The sequence below is a fragment of the Budorcas taxicolor genome, chromosome 2, assembly GCF_023091745.1.
Source record: "Budorcas taxicolor isolate Tak-1 chromosome 2, Takin1.1, whole genome shotgun sequence".
NCBI classification, from domain to species: domain Eukaryota; kingdom Metazoa; phylum Chordata; class Mammalia; order Artiodactyla; family Bovidae; genus Budorcas; species Budorcas taxicolor.
Window position 1 is genome coordinate 24,250,652 of NC_068911.1, and position 24,827 is coordinate 24,275,478.

At 42.1% G+C, this 24,827-nt stretch overlaps 2 protein-coding genes across 7 annotated transcripts in view; one reads left to right on the forward strand and one right to left on the reverse strand.

The window, feature by feature from the left end:
* DCUN1D3 (defective in cullin neddylation 1 domain containing 3) overlaps positions 1-10,636 on the forward strand; it is a 52,101-nt gene extending 41,465 nt beyond the window's left edge. For 3 of the 6 annotated variants that reach the window (XR_008201509.1, XR_008201511.1, XR_008201510.1), the window contains exons 2-4: positions 3,164-3,699; positions 5,079-6,615; positions 6,976-7,008. Coding sequence is in view for 1 of the 6 variants with exons in the window: in XM_052661999.1 (XP_052517959.1) it covers positions 3,269-3,699; positions 5,079-5,562 (915 nt within the window). In the remaining 5 variants the exon portion in view is untranslated. Of the gene's footprint in view, positions 1-1,042; positions 1,125-3,163; positions 3,700-5,078; positions 6,756-6,975; positions 7,009-9,850 lie in introns of those variants that run through there. The other 3 variants (XR_008201512.1, XR_008201514.1, XM_052661999.1) reach the window with 3 other exon arrangements.
* A 4,916-nt stretch (positions 10,637-15,552) lies between these two features.
* Positions 15,553-24,827, reverse strand: part of REXO5 (RNA exonuclease 5) — a 66,425-nt gene continuing 57,150 nt past the window's right edge. Inside the window, exons 15-19 of the mRNA XM_052635535.1 lie at positions 24,727-24,819; positions 20,578-20,794; positions 20,147-20,331; positions 18,888-19,006; positions 15,553-15,722 (exon numbers count right to left, since the gene is read on the reverse strand). Of these exons, the coding sequence (XP_052491495.1) occupies positions 15,641-15,722; positions 18,888-19,006; positions 20,147-20,331; positions 20,578-20,794; positions 24,727-24,819 (696 nt within the window). The 3' untranslated portion in view covers positions 15,553-15,640. The remainder of the gene's footprint in view (positions 15,723-18,887; positions 19,007-20,146; positions 20,332-20,577; positions 20,795-24,726; positions 24,820-24,827) is intronic.

Below are 24,827 nucleotides of genomic sequence, written 5' to 3' on the forward strand. Positions count from 1 at the left end.
AGTCTAGCTTGGTGGTTAAATTGAAAGTGAAAGTCAGCTCAGTCACGTCTGTTTGCAACCCCATGGACTATACAGTAGAAGTCCATGGAATTCTCCAGGCCAGAATACTGTAGTGGGTAGCCTTTCCCTTCTGCAGGGGATCTTCCCAACCCAGGCGAACCCAGGTCTCCTGCATTATGCTTGAATTCTTGACCAGCTGAGCCACAAGGAAAGCCCAAGAGTACTGGAGTGGGTAGGCTATCCCTTCTCCAGTGGATCTTCCCCACCCAGGAATCGAACTGGGGTCTCCTGCATTGCTGGCAGATTCTTTACCAACTGAGCTATCAGGGGTTTTTCAAGTCAGACATATCAGGTTCTTCTTGTGATCCTGGGTAATCTTCTTTGTACCCCAACTTTTCTGTCTTTGAATGGAGTTGTGGTAAGCATATATGAGTATAATGCATGCTGTGATATCCAGTGCTCAGTAATTGATAATTACTCTTATTGGGAATTAGCCAACAGCTAGTGTGTTCAGGGAAGCTTGCAACTTTAAAACACTTGAAGTGTGGCCATCCTGTGACACAGGGCTGAGCCCCTGATTGAACCTGAGAAATCTCTTGGTGCAGAACTGTTTTCCCAAAGAAAAGGTAGACAGTAAAGAAGGGAGCCCATTAGGTAATCAGGGGACCACACTCACCATCAGATCTGTAACTGGCTGAAACCATCACTTGCTTCAAAGGAAAGGACTGGAATGGAAGGAGGGGATCCAGCCTTCTGGCACTTTCTGACTAATCATCTGTCTAAATTGATTTCCTACTCCTTTTTTTCTTTTTATCCTTTGGATATGTAAAATATCTTCAGGTTTCAGCTGGTTCTGCTATGTCAGGTCATCAAAGATGCTCTCATGTGGAGGGCTTGTAAATGGGTAAATGGATTAGAACCTCTTTGGTAGGTCCATCTGTTCTGTCCCTACTTGAAGGCCTTGGCACCAGGATTTGGAGGAAGCTGGTATAATATAGCATCTGTCCAATGGGAGCAGAGGTGAGTGGCCTAGGGTAGGTGAGTCAGTCAGAAACCAGGAAATCCTCTTATCGTGCCAGATACCTGGGCTTTCCTCAGCAGCAAGAACTGAGCAGCAAAATCTGGTGAGTCAGCGTGTCTGGGAATTAGAGTTGCCAGTCTGTGAGCATGTGGGATTTGTGTAAGTTTGGGCCTTTTGTTTCTTTCAGCATTTCAGTCTTAGAACCACAGATCTGGAAACCAGACAATCCATGTGGTATGGTGCTGTTTGTTTCGGATAATTTGGCTTGAACAGGTTGCTTCTCATGTATTCTGGTCTTCTAAGAATTAACCCCCTTGCCTTTAAAAATTATTAATAAGCTGTGCTATGACTTACTGGCTGTACTCTAAAAGCATAAAAAGGCTTCAAAAAACTTACTTGGGTCTGTCATTTTCCACACTAAAACTCTTCTGAAGGGGCTTCAGTGTGTTTTTGAAACCTAAGTGAAACTGCAAATCCAAAAAGGGCATGTATAGTCATGTCTGTCATTTATTCTTTTTGAAGGTAGAGAATGGGACACACCCTGATACTATATGATTCCAGTTAACACAGGAATGATTATGGTCTTCATTTTAAACTTGTACACTCAGAACATACCCTTAGAATCCCTTTTGAAAATAACTCTGAATTTATGCAAGTATTATTTGGAGGAAGTAAAGGTTAAAGCTTCAACTTTCCATTAAAACACCCTTTTACCCTACTGCCAGTCTCATTAGAGCTTTGGATTTGGATTGTGAAGGTCCATGACTCTAGAGCTGGTAAGACATGGGTCTGACATTGATTTGGTCCACTTTCCCTGCTATACTTCCAAGTTTCTATTAACATAATTTCAGAGGCTGCAATTATTATGCTCTGCTGTGCTGTGCTTAGTCACTCAGTCGTGTCCAACTCTTTGCAAACCCATGGACTGTAGCTTGCCAGGCTCCTCTGTCCTTGGAGATTCTCCAGGCAAGAATAGTGGAAAGAATACTGGCAAGAATACTGGGTTGCCATGCCCTTCTCCAGGGGATCTTCCCAACCCAGCACTTGCACCCAGGTATCCCGCATTGTAGATGGATTCTTTACTGTCTGAGCCACCAGGGAAGCCCAAGAATACCAGAGCAGGTAGCCTGTCCCTTCTCAAGGGGATCTTCCTGAGCCAGGAATTGAACTGGGGTCTCCGGCATTGCAGGCAGATTCTTTAGTTAGCAAAATTTTACAAGCACTAAATTTTAGATGGATCTTCTGGTAGCCTAGTTGAAGGTAAGAATGAGTCTAAGTAGATAAAGTGTCTCCAGAGAAATCACTCCTTCCTAGCCAAGAAATTTCTAGCAATCTTCCTATAAAACACTTTTTAGTTAAAAATAAGTAAATCATTGTGATGTTATGTATTAGTGCAGACTTTTCTTTTTCATCTATGTGTTATCCTATCATTTAGAGATTGTATTTGGGTGAATCAGCCCTTCTTTTAAAATGGAGACACCTTCTTAGAAGACTAAGCCTGCAGGCCCTGTAGGGCATTCACATTTAGTGTGAACTTGACTTTCCTTCTACATACTACCTTTGTGAGAGGGGTATTTAGAGAAGCAGCTCAGCGGCTGGGACCCTTGGCATGGAATACAGTCCTGGTGGATGGCTCCCATAGGTGGATAGAGTCAGGATGGTGGAGAAAGGGCTTGCAAATTCTTTACCTCATCTTTAGGGCATTATGAAACTATATATAGTTATTTTGGATGTGACCACTCTTTCTCCTTGTTCATCCTACTTATAAAGAAAATCTGGGAATTTTGACATTAGAGCCTAGAAATGAACCTTTAATTTGTACCTTTGGTGTTAAGACAGGTTCAAATAACTTTCTTATGTGATGGCAAATTGGCAAGACAATTTTCTTTGGAATATTTCTGGCAAACCCATAGTCTTCCTGATGCATTCTGCACATGAATTCTTTGTGATCTATGTTATAGCCATTGCATTTCCAAGGTGAAAGTGTAGGCTTATGAGGAAGGTGATGGTGAACTTGGGGTATTTCTGCTAGTTCATGGTTGACTCATTGCAAGAATGATGTTGCACTGTGCAGTCTCTGGAGGAGAGCTTGCATACTCTGTCTTCCTGTACAGTGGTGATTGCTCTTTAATTTTCTTCTAGGTTGGCTGGCTCCTCTGGCTGATGGCATGTTGAGGCACATGGGCCAGTGGCAACGGGGGCATCCAATCCAGAGAGGGCCGCTCTAGAGGCCAGGCCACCAGCATCATGGGCCAGTGTGTCACCAAGTGTAAGAATCCCTCATCAACTCTGGGTAGCAAGAATGGAGACCGTGACCCCAGCAGCAAGTCACATGGTAGGCGGAGTGCAAGCCACCGTGAGGAACAGCTGCCAGCCTGTGGCAAGCCAGGTGGAGATATCCTTGTCAATGGGACCAAGAAGGCAGAGGCTGCTACTGAGGCCTGCCAGCTGCCAACATCCTCCGGAGATGCTGGGAGGGAGCCCAAGTCAAATGCCGAGGAGTCTTCTTTGCAGAGGTTGGAAGAACTGTTCAGGCGCTATAAGGATGAACGGGAGGATGCAATTTTGGAGGAAGGCATGGAGCGCTTTTGCAATGATCTATGTGTGGACCCCACGGAATTTCGAGTGCTGCTTTTGGCTTGGAAGTTCCAGGCTGCTACCATGTGCAAATTTACCAGGTTAGTCACAAATACTTGGTGTCACCAGGTGAACAGAGGAGGAAAGAGAGCACCATTGAGCAGTGGTGCCCAGCTAGGATAGAAGTGGGCACCAGCAATCCTTGCCTGAAGTTGTAAATCCATGTTGCCAAGCTGCTCTCCCACCCCACTGCTATTTCAGACTTTTATCTTTTCTTTCACTCCTTTTGTCAATTCACTTACTTCCTTACTCAGGGTTTATTGTGCACCTATCATGTGTCAGGCATTGAGTGCCACTGGGGACGTGCTTTAGTCACTGTATGAAGCTTGTTTCCCCTTTTAGCTCTCCGAACAATACCCTTAGCCACCCCATGTGCCAGTAAGGACAACTGGCCCCAGTTATCAGCTATTGCGTGCGTGCACAGTCACTCAGTCATGTCCAACTCTTTCTGACCCTGTGGACCATAGCCTGCCAGGCTCTTCTGTCTGTGGTATTTTCTGGATAAGAATACTGGACTGTGTTGCCATTTCCTCCTCTAGGGAATCTTCCCAACCCAGGGATCGAACCCATATCTCCTGCGTTGGCAGGCTGATTCTTTACCGTTGAGCCACCTGGGAAGTCCTGTCAACCTGTAGTTATGTCCATTGTTATGATCATGCATCCTGATAGAGATTATTTGTGGGAGACAACATGGCAGGGTCACTGCAAAGTGTGGTTTGCAGAGCACTGGATTGTAAGTAAGAAGAATTGACTTTGAGAACCCCTCGATAAAACGTTTAGTCCCTGGGTAGGTTACTCAGCAGATCTCAGATGTTCTATCTTCAGAACATACAGAATCTCGAAGAACATGATCAGTGTGAGACCATGTTGTAAGCCAGAAGTGTTAGATAGAGATGTTAAAAAATATGCATACAACTTTTGCTTTTTAGTAACAGAACTTTGATCTCTGGTGGCAGTTTCCCCAGGTTCATCCAGAATCTTTGGACTCCAAAAATTTTCCTTGGCAGTAACCAAAAATATTCCCAAAACAAACAACCCCTCTAGAATCAAAAGGAAAACAGGAAGACTCCCTCCCCATCTCCAGGGAAAGTCTACAGCTTAATCACTATTGTAGAATGAAAAACGGCACAGAGCAGGAGACTTTGAGTTAAGCTTTAGAAAGATGAATATATGAATGAATGAACTATTATCAGCTGCCTGGCACTATTAGAAGTTGATATAATAACTTGTTTAGTTAAACCCTATGAAGTAAGGTAGTATTCTCACCATTTGGCAGATGAAATAGGATCGCAATTAGTAGAGGAGTTGGAGTTCAAATCCGGACAGCCTCATAGTTATGCTCTTAATTATGATACTGTATCGCCTCTCAGTAAATGATATCATTTGCAATTATTAATTGTGCCCCTCCTTCCTGTTGCAGGAAGGAATTTTTTGATGGCTGCAAAGCAATAAGTGCAGACAGCATTGATGGGATCTGTGCACGGTTCCCTAGCCTCTTAACAGAAGCCAAACAAGAGGATAAATTCAAGGATCTCTACCGGTTTACATTTCAGTTTGGCCTGGACTCTGAAGAAGGGCAGCGGTCACTGCATCGAGAAATAGCCATTGCCCTGTGGAAACTCGTCTTTACCCAGAACAATCCTCCGGTATTGGACCAGTGGCTAAACTTCCTAACAGAGAACCCCTCGGGGATCAAGGGCATCTCCAGGGACACTTGGAATATGTTCCTTAACTTCACTCAGGTGATTGGCCCTGACCTCAGCAACTACAGCGAAGATGAGGCCTGGCCAAGTCTCTTCGATACCTTTGTGGAGTGGGAAATGGAGCGAAGGAAAAGAGAAGGGGAAGGGAGAGGTACACTCAGCTCAGGGCCCGAGGGCTTGTGTCCCGAGGAGCAGACTTAGTGGCTCTGTCTCAGGAGCAGCAGCAAGGATCTGCCTGCTGCCCTGCAGTCAACCAAGGAATTGGACCTTTCTGGAAATTACTGAAGATCCGGATATTTTCTACTTCACACCTTTCTCTGCCTTGTATCTGAAAGGGCTCTAAAATGCTGTATCCTGTTTTAGGCACTTTCTTCACTTTTGGTTATTTCCCTTTTTTGGGGAGGGGTCCCCCAAAATATTTGAACCTGGCTACATGTTGTATATTTTTTTTTTTTGAAGCCTTCAGATAGAATAAGCCTGCCACTTCTTGCACAAGTTAGACTTTTTTTTTTTTGGTGGGGGAGGGTGTAGAGCAGGTAGTAGGGAATGGGACAGTTAGGTTGAATTATCATTATAAAATGATAGTGCCAGATCTCAGTTTTGCATATTCTTGTTTTTCAGGGCAGGTCTGTACTGTGTGTAGTGCTGTTTACATGGTTGAATTTAGGTTGTAATAATTACTTTTAAAGATTTACACAGAGTTGAATTTTGAATTAGCAGTGTTAACTGTTAACCACATTGCATTAATTCCCAGGCGATTTAAAGTTCTTGGAGAGCCAAGGCCGGCCAAGAGCGTTTGTAGTCTGGTGACGACCCCCTTTTAAGCTAATTTATCTGAAACTCTTTATTTTTCTCACTTCTTGCTCATTCCTTCTTTGACCTATTGCATTTCATGTTGAGTTTATCCATCAACATGCTACACCTGTCAGTCAAGTGAGCAGTTTTGTTAGAACACATTGTACTGAGAACCACTTAAGCATTGAATGCAGAGAAAGCAGTGCTACCTCAGTTTTGCTGGAAGTAGACTTTGATAGTTTTCTTTCTTTGATGAATTTTCTGTATTTTCATGTTGTAAGTGGAAATACGTTTTTTTTTTTGTTTTTTTTTTTCATTTGCTTTGGAGCCAAAGTTTCTGTTCCTGGTGGTCGGAAAACTGTGCCTGCCGGCCAACTGACTTGAAGGAAAACTGTGGTATGGAGCTCTGCTTGAATTTTGTTGTTGTTTTTTTTTTCCTTTAGTATCATCAGCTTACTTGTCTGGCAAGTGCAGGAGCCTGTGGTTGGCCTGAACTCTGCCAAACAAATACATAAGTGTATTTAATAGTTAAACGTGTGCCCTTTCCCTTCTTGCTGCACCTGTGTTATCACTTAACCCCCAGAAGTTATTTATTTTCTTCTTTGTTAATGTCAGGCTTATTTGGGGTAATGTGATGACTATTTAGGTTTACATGACCCTTCTCACCTTATCCTACCCCCAAATATGTATATATACATATATATGTATATATTTTACCTATATAATATATATATATATACACATATATGTATCTATATTCCTTTATTTCTTTGCCTGCTAAAACTAGCTATAAAAGGGAGCTGCCTTCAATATACAAAGTATAAGAGTGTCAGGGAGAATCATAGTGAAGGCTTTTGAATCTGAATTTAGATCATTTTCATTAAAGATGAATTTTCTCAGTCCTTTCCTCACAAGAGGGAGTCCCAGTTCCCTAGACACCTCCACGTGCTTGCTCTGTAAGGCCAGCTTAGGCTAAACTGTCACACAGGAGCTGACTGGTCCTACCTAGTTTTAGTAGAGGGTCCTCTTATTTTTCCATTAAAAAAAAAAGGTCTTCATAAAACTGTACTGGAAGGATGGATGGCAGGAACTTGTACCGTTCAGCTTCCAATACTTTGGAACAGATTGAAAAGGGAATTTTTAAATAAAAATTTATAAAAATATTTATACTCTTGAGGCAGTGAGAGTTTGTCTATTAAATATTTGGAGTTTCCTCCCTCAACTTACCCCCCATCTCCCTCCCAGGTATATGTTTCTTAGCCTGGGCAGGAATTGCTTATTTTGAGTTCTTTTATTACTAACCTATGGCTCTGGGCTCCCGTCTTTACAAAGATGATTTAAGGAGCTTCTGCAGTCAATGCTTTTGTAAGATTGGTATTGTCATAGGGAACATATATATATTTTTTAATCCGAACCCTGAGAGTTGCCCCATTTACAGGAGTGGATGGGAAACTAAAGTCAGCCACAGTAGTTCGCAATACTGCTGGAAAGGTCCCAGTCCAGATATCTGGCTTTGTTCTAGCCTAAGACACAGATCCTTGTAGACAGTTTCTAAGGGTCTTAGCAGGTTCTGTGGGCTCAGTTGAAGTCAAGGTACCTAGGCTGAGGTATTGAGACTGCCATCTCATCCAGTCAATTTACAACCCCATTTTTCCTCAGTTCTGGATTGGGCAGAGGTTAAGGTTAGCAAGCTGCTTCTAGCCAGGTAAAGCTTTTTCTGTCTCAGATCAGAAGGGTGTATGGAGAGGACACAAAATGCTGAGTATCCTAAGGACTCTGGAGGAACTGGATTCCTTCCCCAGCCTACAAGAAAGCATTCCATGCATTAGGTGTGCTATGATGGATTTAAAAAAAAAAAACACTCAGCTTCCTCATCAACAAAGAGCCATTTAAATATTTTTGGTTATATATTTAATGGTCTGTTTGTTAACAAATGCAAATTAGAAACCTGAAAAGGGAATGGTTAGGGAGGGACTTAGCTTCCTTCCAAGTCTGAGTCTTTGATGCAAAGAATTCAAACTTATGCAGTCACGTGGACCAATGCTTGACTTTCTCGTGGCTATAGGAAAAGCAGTTTTCTGCAGAGGAATCCAAGATGGAGTGTCTGTGTAGGGTTTGCAGTTACACTTCCGGGAAATGAGAGGTTCCTGTTCTTCACCTACAGATAGGTTTGCTGCTTAATGAGTGAGCAGTAATTGTGTTGAAGAGGTCAATGCATGCCCCTCAGGTAAGCCAGTGCACACTTCACTTTAAACAATAGGACACCAGAGTGATGTGGTGGTGGTTGGTCAGGGGCAGGATGTGGATGCTATTTAGAAAACAGGCAAATACCAGAGCGACTACAACAAACGGAGTGTGTTGGGAAGTTGTTTTTTGGCAGTAGTTTTGTGTGTGAGCTTCTACGGTATTTCTTTAGCAATTGATTAGAAAGCAATATGAGATGAAGTGTGCTTCACTGCATTGCTCTTCCCCTATACCTGCCAAATGTGAATGTATCATTCTTAACCCTGCCTCCTGTAATGAAACTTTGCTGTACTTAGCCTCAGCAGTTCTCCCTGCCAGATGTGCTCACATGTGTGAGTTTGGTTCAAGATTCCATTTCTACCCTTCTGGTAAGAAAAATGTAGAGCTAGGTAGAGATCCAAATTTCAGCCAAGCCCTCAGGTTCAAGGAAATCCAACAGAAAATGTACAAGGCAGTGTTTTCAATATTAAACTTTCCTAAGGAAGGCACAAACTAGCCTTCTTGGAGAGGAAGAAAGGATTAAGCCACACATTTATTAGTGGGTCTTAAAACAGTATGGAAATTCAGTTCTCAGTGCTGGAGCCTGCCGGGTGTGGGACTCCACAGTTCATGTGATGGCCGCATATAGTATACTACACCAAACTATTAAATAGTGACGGGAAATTACTTAGAGAAGGATCTGGTATAAAAGTTTAAAAACCAAAACATCTGTATTTTGGGCCATGTTTGGTTTGCATTTAAAGTAAAGTCTTCAGTGCAGTGAGCCCCAAAGGTATAAAGGCTGGAAGAAAGCTGCTGCTAGGTTTGTTTTGCTGTAGTAGCCCACTTTGCCACTCTTCTTGTGTGTCTGTTTGGTTAGTGATGACCTGAACATCTTGGTAACTGCCTAACTGACAAAGGTCTTCCCTGGGGGACTCAGAGTATCTTGTTTAAATGTGTGTGTGTGTGCTAATTCACTTCAGTCATATCTGACTCTGTGTGGCCCTGTGGACTGTAGCCAGCGAGGCTCCTCTGTCCATGGGATTCTCCAGGCAAGAATACTGGAGTGAGTTGCCATGCCCTCATCCAGGAGATCTTCCCAAACCAGGGATTGAACTGGCGTCTCTTATGTCTCCTGCATTGGCAGGTGGATTCTATACCACTAGCACTACCTGGGAAGCCCTTGTTTAAACAAGATGGACTAAAAGGACTATTAAGTTATTAAAGTGTTAATTGGGACTCATTTGAGAACATGTAACATTGATCCTCCTCTTACTCCACAGTTTTCTGAATCATATAGAGGGGTTTCCCGCCCACTCCCCATTCAGAGTTTACACCTTTGTTAAGTTGTAATCATTAGCATTTATCCAGGTTAACCTTGACTAGCACTGCCTTACACTGAGGATCTGCAGGTGTTTTTCCTCACTGAAAAACAAAATTGAGTAACCATCAGATTCTGTTTCTGATTCAGGTGCTGGAGTTATCACATCCTTCTCCCTATTCCTCTCTTTGAAAACTGAGCCTGCTCTTCTACCACCCACCTTCCCTACAACTTTCAACATAAATCTTGCATATTGCCAAAGGAAGCCATTCAGCAGCTGCTGTGGTTTTTTCCCCCAACACATTTATTCTGCGAGAAGTGTCTTCCTTCTGACCCTGGTCCTAGCCCCTTGAGTCTGTTATTAATTGCTCTTACCTGTTGCACTAATGGATATGATTCTAGGTTTCAAAGGAGGGATTTGAAGCAATAGGCAAATGGGGCTTGGATAAACTGGTCCTACAAATAAGATACCCTGCCTTATCCCGCTGAGGTGATGAGTCCACTGCTCATGTGACCCTCCACCTTTGTGGATTCCTCTTGGTTTGTGACCAGCGTGTCTGTTTCTTGAAGTTGTACAAACTTGTTGACAAAAGTCAATACTTTGATTTGTATTCTCTGCACTGTTGCACTCTCCAAATGGCTCCTTGAATATTTTTATTAACTTGTTACACACATTATTGTCTACTTTTTTATTTGGAAGGTAATCTGCTGTTGGACTTAATAAATTTGTTTACTTGACTAATGACAGTTCTGCAAGAAACAAAAAACCACCCCCCAAACAAAAAAATATCTGTGACTTCATTCTGGGGTGAGCTTTACCCACCAGGAGCCTCTTCCAACATAATGGATGGCAAATCCTGTGCTTTGGAAAACCGTCCAGATCATACAGGATCCCCAGCTACAAATATGGATGTTGATCTCCCACTCACCAAGTTTAATGGCGTTTCAAGTCCCAGTACTTACAGGCAAGAAGCAAATGCGTCCTCACAGGGCCACTACCTAAACTGTCTTACCAACTGATGTGGATTCCCATGAAGAATAAAAAGTGAATTAGAACTCTTAATAGTTGGCTCCTATATCTACTAGGTTGGCAGTGATTAAAGCAAAGGAGGCAAGCTGAAAACTGTTAGGTGCTACTGTTCTGTGATCTTTGGCAAGTTAGTGAAATTCTGAGTTTCCTTTTAGTCATCTATAAAATCAAGAGAGACGGTTATTTCTATCAATGTTAGGATTTAAAAGAACATCCATGATTTATAAAGCACCTAAGACACAAAAGTTTAAGGTTTCCAAAGGCTGTTAGGTAATGCAGGGAATCCAGATATTAGGAGGATTGGAATGGTCACATGACCTTTCAAAAGTCACTGCCTTTCTTGGGGACTCAACTTCCCTATGCCAAATTGGGAGGATGGTGGGCTTAGAATAACATGGTCCCTAATGGCTCCCTCTGGCTCTTACACTCTAGAAGTCTTAACTGTGGTAGGCCTTGTTGTTCAGTCACTAAGTCATGTCTGACTTTTGCCACCCCATGGACTGTAGCCTGCCAGGCTCCTCTGTCCATGGGATTTCCCAGGCAAGAATACTGGAGTGGGTTGCCATTTTCTTCTCCAGTAGATATTCCCAACCTAGGGATTGAAACTGCATCTCCTGCATTGATGGGTGGATTCTGGACCATTGAGCCATCAGGAAATCTAGGGGATGACTTTTTCCTCACTTAAAAAATGGACTTATTTTCCCAGTTGGCTCTTGAGCTTGTGTCTTCTTTGGCTTCTTGAGTTAATGAGCCCAACCAGGGCCTTACAAATAAGAGGTATGGGAAATAATAAAGTGAAGATTACTGATTTGGGTGCTTGTATAGAATACAGGACCATTTATTCAAAGTGTTGTCATGGTGCTATATGGCTAAAAACCAATTTTTGACTAGATAAGGGATAAGCAACTAATACTATTACCAGATAAGTATGTGGAATGGTATACTGAAAGTAGTTCTGAGGGTTCAGAGTACTGTAGTCAACTCAGCACTGGCCTCTTCCTTCCCCTCAAAGTACATGGCTAGGTTAGCTTTGGAAGTCATTCTCTAACTCTGGATCTTGACCTAGACCCTAAAGGGTTACTCTGCCTGGGAAGTTAAGGCAAGGGAGCCAGCCTAACCTCTCCCACCTCCTTTGCTATTACTTCCAAGGATGCCCTCTCTTATGAAAGCTATAAGGCTCTTCTATTACATTCTTCCTATGTAATATTCCTTGATTCTCTTCGTAGCTTGTGGGATGCTGGGAAAGTTAGTGAAATATGGCAGCAATGCAGTCAGCAGCAGAGCCTCTAACGCTAATGTTTTGTAATCCGTGCTGATGAGGACTCTGGGCCCATGTTTATCTGGGGTGTTGCTGCTGAGAATGTGAGTGTATTACAATACAGAGCTACAAAATAATACGGTCCTAGTGTGAGACAGGACAAAAGACACAGACATAAGGCTCTGGAATACACAGACTACAATAAAGCCTCCTTTACTGTGTAAGTAAAGATGAGTAATTGGATAAAATCTAAATATTTGGTGAAAAGTTATGCCAAAGTAAGTTCTAGGAGGAATAAAGGTATATGTGTAAAAAATCATTTAAAAAATGTATGTAATATAATCAGTGGATATTAAATTATCTCTGGATCAGTCAAGACTTTTTACGCATAAAAGCAAATAGAACAATATCATTGTAGACAAGAACAGACTTCTAAAACTCTTAAAAAACTAGAAACATTTTTGCAATAATTGACAAATGAACACTACATTTGTAAAGAGAACTTAAAAATTCAGAATGGAAAATTCATTATGGAAAAGACAACAGAAACATGGGCAAAGGATATGGACAACTCTAAAGAAAAACAATTGGCCAAAAGCTTCTGGAAAAAATAGTAGGTGACAATCTAAAGGGTATTTGAATAAATAGATTTTAAGTCCTAAATTAAACCTAAAATGAAAAACTTAAATCTATCAAATTGACAGAGATTTGAAAAAATGCTAGCAAGGTAAAAACTTTTCTGGAATTAAAAAAACCTTCAGTAGTTCATACTCTTCAGCCCAATTAAATTCACTTCTAGGAATTTTTCCTCAAGAAATAATTATCTGCCAAAGATGTGCAAGGATATGATTGGCAGCATCATTTGGGGATAACTTGGGACTGGTTTAGAAATTATGGCACACATCAGAATGTTGGATTATTATGCAGCTATTAAAAACTGCTTTTGAATAGTGGAAAGTGTATGATAGAAGATTGTAAAATAGTGGTCTGGTGGGATTAGGTATGATTTTAACTTCTGGATTTTTCAAGTTTCCATTAATGGGTTTCCTTCATAACAAGAGATGAGAATTTACAAAATGGGGGACAGAAGGAAATGAAAATAACATGGCTGAGTGTTTTACTAAACAACCCCATATGGGTGAGGAGGCTAGAAAGTTTGGGAGTAGTATGTTCAAAGCATAAACCAAGTATTCTGTGAAAATCCTTCAAGTTGCTTTTTTCCCCCAAATGAGAAGTTGCTTCTCTAGCAGCTGCCTTGGCAGCTCAGCAGTGGCTGCCTAGAAGGGTGTGGGAGGAAAAATGCACAAACGCACTTATGAATGGAATGTGTTTTGCAAGAGGCCAAGTTGGCAGCTTTGGCTTCCAAAAGGTGGGAGCATCAGAAAGAACAATGTGTGCAGACTGGAGCCTCAAGAGACTTTATGGTCTGGGCCCATCTCTGCAGAGTTCTAGAGTTGGGGGCCCATGGGGAAACTTCACCCCACCCATCAAGAAAAAGAAAAGCCTTGGCTGCCCCTAGGAGCAAAGGGAGTGCTCTTGGCACAGGGAGCCTTGATCTGTTCTGTGAGTCTGCAGTTCAAAGATGATCCTCAATAAAATGTAGGGTTTCCCTAATTTAATTCTCATAACCACCTTATTAGGTAGGTAATTATGTTGCCATCTTTAAAATGAGGAAACAGCGTTCCCTGGTGGTCTAGTGGTTAATATTTTGCACTTTCACTGCTGTAGCCTGGGTTCAATCCCTGGTCAGCCCTGTTTGGGGAACTGTCAAGGTGTGTGCCGTGGCCAAAATGAAAAAAAGTTTTAAATGAGGAAACAGGCTCAGAAAGGGAAAATAACTCATAACACATTCCACTAAGTCATTTTTCACAAACTGAATCTTTGAATATTCATATCCTTAAAAGTAGATACATCCTCATTTTACAGAGCTGTAGGAATGGGCTCAAACAAGGTTAAGTGACTGGCCCAGCAGCAGAGCTGAAGTGCCAACCTTCATGCGGACATTTATTTTGTGTCTCAGGACTGGAGTCTCAAGAGGTAAACAGCAGCTAAACTCCCACAGCTTTGGAGTTCTGCAGGAGGAAAGAATCCAGCAACACTGTTTCAAGATGTTCTCAAGGCCTTGCAGCTGAGGCCAACAGTCCACCTAGGGAATTTACAAGGGAACTTCAAATGGTAGTATCTCAATCCAAAATCAAGCTCTTCAGTTCTAGCTTCTGGTTCCCAACTTTCAAATCTTGTGGAAGTTGCATTTAAAGGATTAAACACGGACTCAAATGCCCAACCTTAAGAGTTAATTTTAAGTAAATTATTTTTTTCTGATTATAAAACAAATATGTGCTGATTTTAAAAAACAAACCAGCCTACTTTCAGAAAAGCATTTGGTAAAACTGAATCTGCCAGTCCCACCAGCCAGAGATAAAAACTGTTCATATTTTGCCATATAGCCTTCCAGGTTTTCTTCCAAGCCTATGCATATCTTTCTACTCAACTATACAGAGTATTCTGTAACTCTCCATGCATTATACAATCTATGATATACTATGAATGCATAATCTCATCTTCACAACAATCCTGTAAGATGTATACCATCATCTTTAACACCAAGCACAGAGGTGTTAAATAATTTATTCAGGTTCACACAACTAAAAGTAGGAAAGCTGGAATTCACAGTCAGAAGTCTGGATCCAGAGGTCTGCTGCTGCTGCTTGTAGATCTTTCACTAAATTTTATTTACACACACACATAATTTTTAAAGAATAGAATTCCACCAAATAACCCTTTAGCATATCCTCCATACATGTTTTTGAGAAACTATCTTGTTACTGTAGGATAATACTCTAGGAGTAGAACTGCTGGGTCCCAGGGTAGGGAGCAACTTAGAGCTTTTTGGAATGATACATACTGCTTGACAGATTAGTTCATCTTTCCAGAAGGGCAGCTAGTATCAGCTATCAGTTTTGGAACTGTGTGTGCCTGTGCCCATGTCCTTTCCAACACAGAATGTTGATAATTTGAAAGTTAATTTTTTAAAAAGCAAAGGTTTTTTTTAACTGAAATTGAAGCTTCTAAGTTAGGACTGCTGGTGTTGGAGGCACCTACTGGTAAAGGGTAACACTGCAGTCACTCTGGAAGGAAGCATTCCTAAAAACTGAACTGAAAGAGGGTTTCCTGGGTTGGTTAAAAGCTAAGAGCCTTCTATTTTCCTCTGTGGACCTGCCAGATTTTCAGTCAGCCTTTTTCTTTCAATTTTATAACAGTCATTCAATAGAAAGTAGTTTGCCTTACAGAAATTTGCTCCACAGATGTTACAACTTTAACAAACCACATACTGTCTGGGTTTTCTCTTCCTGGTTTCCTTACTTATGTACAGTATACCATTTAATAGGAGTGCTACATGAAATAAGCACCTGCTAGAATACTTGTATATAAACCCACTGACACCAAAGAAAGTACAAACCGGTAGCCTCCCCTCACTCTTAAGATGAGGTTTGAATTTTAGGTATTTATTGAAAATTTGTACATGCCATATAAATGGACTATCTGCTATATAGAGAGGTCTGGCAGCCTGTGGAGTGCCTGCAGCCTGACCACATTTTCTGCCGTTGCCCACAAGGGATTAAGAAATGACACCTGGAAGTGGTGGGCAGACTCACACACACATATTTGGAGTGGTGCTTTCCTCTTCATCTTTTATTCCCATCAGTCCTAGGCCAGAGAGTGATCCATGAGTGCTGTAATGGAGGAGGAGTAGACAGTTAACCATTCATTCAACCCTGTTGACAAAAAGTAAGGTAAAGGAGAAACGGTTTTTTTGTATGTGTGTGTGCCATGGGGGTGAGGGTCAGGTAGGTAGACAGCCTATGGAAAGGTGCCTGCTGAAAATAGTTCAGTGGAAAGAATACTGACTAGTCCCAGATGCCCAGAATCAAATCACTGCTCTGCCACTTAACAGATGTGAGGCACATCTCAACTAAGGGTGAATGATCTCAAACTCAGTTTCTTCAGTGATAAATATTTAAATTACTATCTCACGAGGCTTTGGGAAGGACTGTAGACTGTAACAGCTAATATTAATGTCGATGGAGCACTTACTGCAAGTCAAGCAGTAAGAACTGTAGATGTGTCCTCGTTTACTCCTCCCAAACAGCTTATGTACCTTGAGTAGGTACTGCTGTAGGTAACAACAGTCTGTCATCAGAATCCTTTTAAAACTGCTGTTAGAATGCTGTTTTGCTAAAACTACTTCTGTAGCACCTAACACATGCCAGGCACTGTTTAAAAACTTTATGTTAACTTTTAATTATGTTGTGAAACACCTAGCACATTGCGTAGAATTTAGGAGCCACCTGATATATTTTAGTTTCCTACGACATCATAGTGAATACTCATGGAATTGGGTGAGAGGGCTGAGGTGCTCTCCAAGGCGGAGGAGGCAGAAATCAGCAAAGACAAACACAGAATCTGTCTCCACCTAATGTCTGAACTAAGCTAACAAGCCACAGGCCTTTTGGGTATGGAGAACTGGAGTTCTGAGTGCTGGAGAGTGGCTCTGGAATTAGAGACAATCATAATTCAAATACAGTAAAGAATCTGCCTGCAATGCAGGAGACCAGCGTTCGATCGCTGGGTTGGGAGAACGGAATGGCAACGCACTCCAGTAATCTTGCCTGGAGAATCCCATGGACAGAGAAGCCTGGTGGTCTCTAGTTCATGGGGTCACAAAGAGACATGACTGAACAAGTAACAGTTCACACTTCACAATTCAAGTATTAATTGTGCACTTACTAGCTGTATGACCTTAGGCAAGTTGCTTAACCTGAGCCTTTTCCTCATCTTATTAAAATGGAGATGCAATAACCTTAACCAAAACTGCATGTAAAACACTTAGCAGTACTTTGACATTTATTAAGGGTTTGATGAATTGCAGTAATTATTAAGAGCTGAGTCAAGCTCCCAGCATGAGGGAAAACCTTCTACTCTCCTTGCTACTCCTTCCTGAGCCACTTTTACTGTTTCCCAAATGTTATCTGCTGGCATCATGGAGACACTGCACAGAAGAGGCCAAAAGAAGTCAGTCACACAGAAGCCTTATAGCTTGGGGAAATAAAATGCTCCTGCTGCTGGCTACAGATCATTATGACTACAGAAATGAGAGTGTAACTTGAAACAAAGGACTAACATCAGGTTGTGTTACTACAGGATTTGCTTTTTCCAGTTTTCTCCTGACTTGTCAAACATGCCTTTGGGACCTTTGCCTCAGTCAGAACTTAAGCTTTTTTGCTCCCTGACTCAATGTTCCCGCCTCTAAGCCTTCATCCCCTGAGAACATCCCAACCACTTCTAGAAGAAGGAAGCTTTGACCCTCTCTTGCTTAATTTACCTATACAATGGGGGTAGAATACTTACAGGCTAAGTATTCTACTTGGTACATGAAGACTTGCCTATTTTACCTCAACCTCCATAGCACTAGGTCCAGGTAAGTTCAAGTTTGCCCCTTTTAGAGACCACACTGTTAACCAAAAAGCATTTTTTTTCTTTGGCAATTTTGGGTCACTTTTTTAACCTCTTACTGTTAAGTCTACCTATAAGCCTGTTTCAAGTGTAAGCCTGTTTCAAGTGTATCAGTCCAAGATTTTTTTTTGTTTTTTTTTTTTTGTTTTGTTTTGTTTTTTTGCTGTAAACACCTAGTAATTATTTCTGTTTCTCAGAGACAGTAATTCTCATAAGCTGCCCAGCAGGTAGCCTGTTTCACTAGTAGCCCTAATACATATTATAAGAATTTTATGACAGGAAATTAACTTCTGATCCACGATTCAAAGCCTGAGGCATTCATGTTTCACCGCCTGGAACCCTAGGCCTGTGAAATAATCCTAGAATGTCAGAATTTTAAGGGACTTATTAGAAATAATACAGTCTAGTGATTTTCAAACTGCTTATTTCAAAAGAGCCACTGCCCTCTTTCCCTCCTCCCTCAATACACATGTTCATTATACCTACTCACCCATTTCAGAACTGTTCATCTTTATGCCTCAGTAAAGATTTAACATCAAAATTTTTCTCTTTAATAAAGGGTTTTATAGTTTAAAGAACTGATTTCTGGTGGCTCAGTGGTAAAGAATCTGCTTGGAATGCAGGAGACTCGGGTTCGCTCCCCAGGTCGGGAAGATCCCCTTGAGAAGGGAATGGCAACCTGCTCCCGTATTCTTGCCTGGGAAAGTACATGAAGCCTGGTGGGCTACAGGTCTGGGGTTGCAAAGAGTCAGACATGACTGAGCTATTAACACTTTCATTTTTATAGTTTAAAGTATTGAAAATTACTGATTTATTTTAAATCCCTCATCTTACCAAAGGGAAATAGATCCGTAATGGGAAGGTGGCTTGGCCACTACTTGTCAGAAAAGTTAAGTGATACAGCTGGCACTAGACCCAGAGTCCTGCTCCACTACTCCTCAGGCTTAGAATCAACAAAACAGGCCTTATCTCTTAAAAGTTAACAGAACTGGTAATGGGGGAAAGGGCAGGGAAGACAGGAACACATTCCTTATATGTGGGAAAGGTAGGCTCTGGTCACATCTGAGCCTGTGCCTTGCCTAGAACTTCTTGACCAGTTTTTACTCAAATGCTTCTTGTTCTAGAGAGGCTGTAGGATCTAAGATCTCTGCCTTTTAAACTGGGATGAGCCATCTCCTTGAGGGACCACAAAATGTAGTTATAGAAGAGCAAATACATGGAAAATAGGAATACAATAACCTATCTCTTAGAACTGTGAGAGTTAAAGAGATGATTCATTTCAGTCTTCATTTATGTGCCTGGATATCAACAACCAAAGGCCTTTCTCCAATAAAAGCTTAAGTCCAGAGGTCAGAATTATGAAGGAACAACCCTTCAATCCTTACCTTTTAGTTCCTGGCAGCAAGATCAGGCAGAGGGTGCCTGAACACAGGTTGTGGTAGAGCGTTCCTATCTTCCGGCCCCAGTGCCAGGCAGCTATCTTTGGGTGGTCCACCTTCAGCATCTAGAATCAAAGCCAAATATAGACACTCAGCCAGGGTACCCACTGCTCACTTTTGGACAGACGTCAACATTCCTCCTCAGGCTCCCAGGAAAGGCTCTGTTCAAATCCTCAGTGTGAAGCCAGAATCTATACTATAGGGTTCCCGGCCCATCCCAGCCTCCCCAGGCTTTCAAGTCAGTTTAGGACAGCTGCTGTCCATTCCTCCAGATGGATCTTCCAGGGCCCTGAGTTAGGGGAACCAAAACACTAAGGAGAGCTCTAGTCTGGCCTCTGCTATTAAGCATATTTGTGACCTGGGCAAATCATTCACTAGTTCTCATCTCTATTTCTCATCTGCTAAATGTGGGACATGAGACTAGGGCAGAGTTTCCCAAACTTAAGCCACTCACCTCCTATCTTCACCCTTCTGCTGGATATTCCCTAATGGTTTTCTTTAAAGTGAATCACCTTCTTCCTTAGCTTCATCTAAGTAATACTAGGGAACCCTGGTGGCTCAGATGGTGGAGTCTGCCTGCAATGCAGGAGACACAGGTTCAATCCCTGGGTCAGGAAGATCCCCTAGAGAAGGAATGGCAACCCACTCCAGTATTCTTGCCTAGAAAATCCCATGGATGGAGGAGCCTGGCAGGCTACATTCCATGGGGTCGCAAAGAGTTGGACATGACTGAGGGACTTCACTTTCACTTTTAAAATAATACTATCCATGTAATCATAGGTTCAATGTCATGGTTGTTACCTTAAATAAATGTTAGAAAAAAAAGTTCATAACTAAAAAAAAGTGAAAAATGAGGTCCACCTATGACCACCAAAAATCATCTTCTGTATATATACACTGCAGGAAACCTTAGATCACTTAAGACTTGTCCAGCTCTCCAACTTCCTGTATCAACCCCTCAAAATCCCTTGGAGAGCCACCTCGAAAACTTGATTTTAGCAAGTTTGGAGGAGACAAAGTATGAGATATCCTGGAGAAAGAAAGGTGTGTCCAGGGCTGGAAGAAGCGGGAGAGTGAAGATTAGTGCCAGGACCCTCATGACTAATTTCCATAAATATAAGAAGGCCAACACCAAGACCAAGAAAACTAAAGTATTGAGCTACCTTCCCCCTCAAGCCCCAGGATACACTCATTAACTCACTCACCTGCAAGGCCTCCTGCTCCGAAGGGGGAGGTATGACACGAACCCCTGGTAGCCTTGATTCGTGAGGTAAGCCCCTGAGCCAGGCATGGAGGTGCCTGGGTGTTAGGGCATGCCTGCCTTTCAGCTTCCAGTCCTTGCCCGTGAGAATGTTGAGGGCCCTCTGGGCACTGCCAAATGTTTTGAACCCTGAAAACAAGAATACTCTGTTCTGTTATTAAGGACCAAAAAAAAAAACACCACAAACCCAAAACAAAACTGATCACCATCCAAGTTGGAGCTCACCCAGAGCCAACGAAGAAGGACAAAATCAGGAGATGCTGACCTGATCCAGCCCAGGAGAGCCTATTTGGTGAACATTTCCTTTCTCTGATCTCATGTTATCACCATCTTTAATCTCCTTCCCCAAGGGTATATTTGGTGGCATAGACTTACTCAAGAAACAATATCTTTTATGCTTTCCACTTTCAAGATCTTTAGGCAAGATCATAGCTTCCAGGCCCAGGAAGAGGCTACACTGTTGCAACAGGTGTTCTTTGAAGGTTTCACTCACTCCAGACAGGTATATAGTACCTCGGTTCTCAGAATCTTGTTCCAACTCATTCACAAGGGTGTCACAATCAAGGGTGAGTTCTGTCACAGGCCTCTGCACCTAACCAAGGAAAGATGGCATTAGTGCTAGAAAAGTCACTACTTCAATCCACAGGCCTGGTACATACTAGCAAGTAACTTAATTCTTCAGATTCCTTATCTATATACAGAGGCTAATGATAACTGCCCCAAAGGACTATGGTAGAAACTTACAAAATAGATAAATAAATACAAAATGTAAATATTTTTGTGTAAATAATACTCTCTTACCTTTCCTTTTCACCTCACCACCTGCAATGGGAATCAGTTCTCTGCCTTCTACACCAATGAAATTCTGGTTTAATTACATAAGAAACATGAAGATACCATTGATTTCCCTAAAAGCTAAAGGGCAACCATAAAACAAACAAACCATTTGGATCTAAGTAGTGATAAAGAGTCCAGAAACCCAAGTAAGACGGTAGGTGTTGCGAGAGGGCATCAGATGGCAGACACACTGAAACCATTATCACAGAAAACTAGCCAGTCTGATCACATGGACCATAGCCTTCTCTAACTCAATGAAACTAAGCCATGCCGTGTGGGGCCACCCAAGACGGGAGAGTCATGGTGGAGCGGTCTGACAGAATGTGGTCCACTGGAGAAGGGAATGACAAACCACTTCAGTATTCTTGCCTTGAGAACCCCATGAACAGTATGAAAAGGCAAAATGATAGGATACTGAAAGGGAAACTCCCCTGGTCGGTAGGTGCCCAATATGCTACTGGAGATCAGTGGAGAAATAACTCCAGAAAGAATGAAGGGATGGAGCCAAAGCAAAAACAATACTCAGTTGTGGATGTGACTGGTGATAGAAGCAAGGTCCAATGCTATAAAGAGCAATATTGCATAGGAACCTGAAATGTTAGGTCCATGAAACAAGGCAAATTGGAAGTGGTCAAACAGGAGATAGCAAGAGTGAACGTTGGCATTCTAGGAATCAGCAAACTAAAATGGACTGGAATGGGTGAATTTAACCCAGATGACCATTATTATATCTACTACTGTGGGCAGGAATCCCTTAGAAGAAATGGAGTAGCCATCATGGTCAACAAAAGAGTCTGAAATGCAGTACTTGGATGCAATCTCAAAAACAAGAGAATGATCTCTGTTCATTTCCAAGGCAAACCATTCAATATCACGGTAACCCAAGCCTATGCCCCAACCAGTAACGCTGAAGAAGCTGAAGTTGAACGGTTCTATGAAGACCTATAAGACCTTTTAGAACTAACACCCAAAAAAGATGTCCTTTTCATTACAGGGGACTGGAATGCGAAAGTAGGAAGTCAAGAAACACCTGGAGTAACAGGCAAATTTGGCCATGGAGTACGTAATGAAGCAGGGCAAAGGCTAGTAGAGTTTTGCCAAGAGAACGCACTGGTCATAGCAAACATCCTCTTCCAACAACACAAGAGAAGACTACACATGGACATCACCAGATGGTCAACACCGAAATCAGATTGATTATATTCTTTGCAGCCAAAGATGGAGAAGCTCTACACAGTCAGCAAAAACAAGACCAGGAGCTGACAGTGGCTCAGATCATGAACTCTTTATTGCTAAATTCAGACTTAAATTGAAGAAAGTAGGGGAAACCACTAGACCATTCAGGTATCACCTGAATCAAATCCCTTATGATTATACAGTGGAAGTGAGAAATAGATTTAAGGGACTAGATCTGGTAGACAGAGTACCTGATGAAATATGGATGGAGGTTCGTGACACTGTACAGGAGACAGGGATCAAGACCATCTCCATGGAAAAGAAATGCAAAAAAGCAAAATGGCTGTCTCAGGAGGCCTTACAAATAGTTGTGAAAAGAAGAGAAGTGAAAAGCAAAGGAGAAAAGGAAAGATATAAGCATTAGAATGCAGAGTTCCAAAGAATAGCAAGGAGAGATAAGAAAGCCTTCCTCAGCGATCAATGCAAAGAAATAGAGGAAAACAACAGAATGAGAAAGACTAGAGATCTCTTCAAGAAAATTAGAGATATAAGGGAATATTGCATGCAAAGCTGGACTCAATAAAGGACAGAAATGGTATGGACCTAACAGAAAGCAGAAGATATTAAGAAGAGGTGGCAAGAATACACAGAAGAACTGTACAAAACAGAGCTTCACGACCCAGATAATCACAATGGTGTGATCACTCACCTAGAGCAAGGCATCCTGGAATGTGAAGTCAAGTGGGCCTTAGAAACCATCACTGTGAACAAAGCTAGTGGAGGTGATGGAATTCCAGTGGAGCTATTTCAAATCCTGAAAGATGATGCTGTGAAAGTGCTGCACTCAATATGCCAGCAAATTTGGAAAACTCAGCAGTGGCCACAGGACTAGAAAAGGTCAGTTTTCATTCCAATCCCAAAGAAAGGCAATGCCAAAGAATGCTCAAACTACCGCACAATTGCACTCATCTCACACGCTAGTAAAGTAATGCTCAAAATTCTCCAAGCCAGCCTTCAGCAGTACATGAACCGTGAACTTCCAGATGTTCCAGCTGGTTTTAGAAAAAGCAGAGGAACCAGAGATCAAATTGCCAACATCTGCTGGATCATCGAAAAAGCAAGGGAGTTCCAGAAAAACATCTATTTCTGCTTTATTGACTATGCCAAAGCCTTTGCCTGTGTGGATCACAATAAACTGTGGAAAATTCTGAAACAGATGGGAATACCAGACAACCTGACCTGCCTCTTTGGAAACCTATATGCAGGTCAGGAAGCAACAGTTATAACTGGATATGGAACAACAGACTATTTCCAAATAGGAAAAGGAGTATATCAAGGCTGTATATTGTCACCCTGCTTATTTAACTTTTATGCGGAGTACATCATGAGAAACGCTGGGCTGGAAGCAGCACAAGCTGGAGTCAAGATTGGTGGGAGAAATATCAATAACCTCAGATATGCAGATGACACCACCCTTATGGCAGAAAGTGAACAGGAACTAATAAAAAGCCTCTTGATGAAAGTGAAAGAGGAGAGTGAAAAAGGTGGCTTAAAGCTCAACATTCAGAAAATGAAGATCATGGCATCTGGTCCCATCACTTCATGGCAGATAGATGGGGAAACAGTGGAAACAGTGGCTGACTTTATTTTTCTGGACTCCAAAATCACTGCAGATGGTGACTGCAGCCATGAAATTAATAGATGCTTACTCCTTGGAAGGAAAGTTATGACCAACCTAGACAGCATATTCAAAAGCAGAGAGATTACTTTGTCAACAAAGGTCCGTCTAGTCAAGGCTATGGTTTTTCCAGTGGTCCTGTATGGATGTGAGAGTTGGACTGTGAAGAAAGCTGAGTGCTGAACAATTGATGCTTTTGAACTATGGTGTTGGAGAAGACTCTTGAGAGTCCCTTGGACTGCAAGGAGATCCAATCAGTCCATCCTAAAGGAGATCAGTACTGGGTGTTCATTGGAAGGACTGATGCTGAAGCTGAAAGTCCAATACTTTGGCCACCTCATGCAAAGAGTTGACTCATTGGAAAAGACTCTGATGCTGGGAGGGATTGGGGGCAGGAGGAGAAGGGGACGACCGAGGATGAGATGGCTGGATGGCATAACCAACTCTATGGACTTGAGTTTGAGTGAACTCCGGGAGTTGGTGATGGACAGGGAGGCCTGGTGTACTGTGATTCATGGGGATGCAAAGAATCAGACATGACTGAGCGACTGAACTGAACTGAACTGAGTGATAAAGAGTAGAACAATGCCAATGTAGCCCAGGTTGATTTTGACAAAAATGAAAGTTATCATGTGCCAGGTCACCACTATAAGAATACCAGGCTTGGATGAAGCCTTTCCATAATAGAACGTCTCATGTCTAAGCTTCTGAAGGGTGCTTTTCTAAGCTGTTATGTCTTACAGCACTGTAAATACAAGGTTGAGTAAATATGGATATGGAAAATACAGGGTTGAGTGAAGAGTACTACTTTATGCTTTCTCTGGTGACCTTACCTTGATGCAGGAACCCTCTACCAGGACGCCATCCAAAGACTCTATGGCCAGCTGGGCAGCTTCCAGGACTTCATACTGTATACAGAGATGTGGCTGCAGGA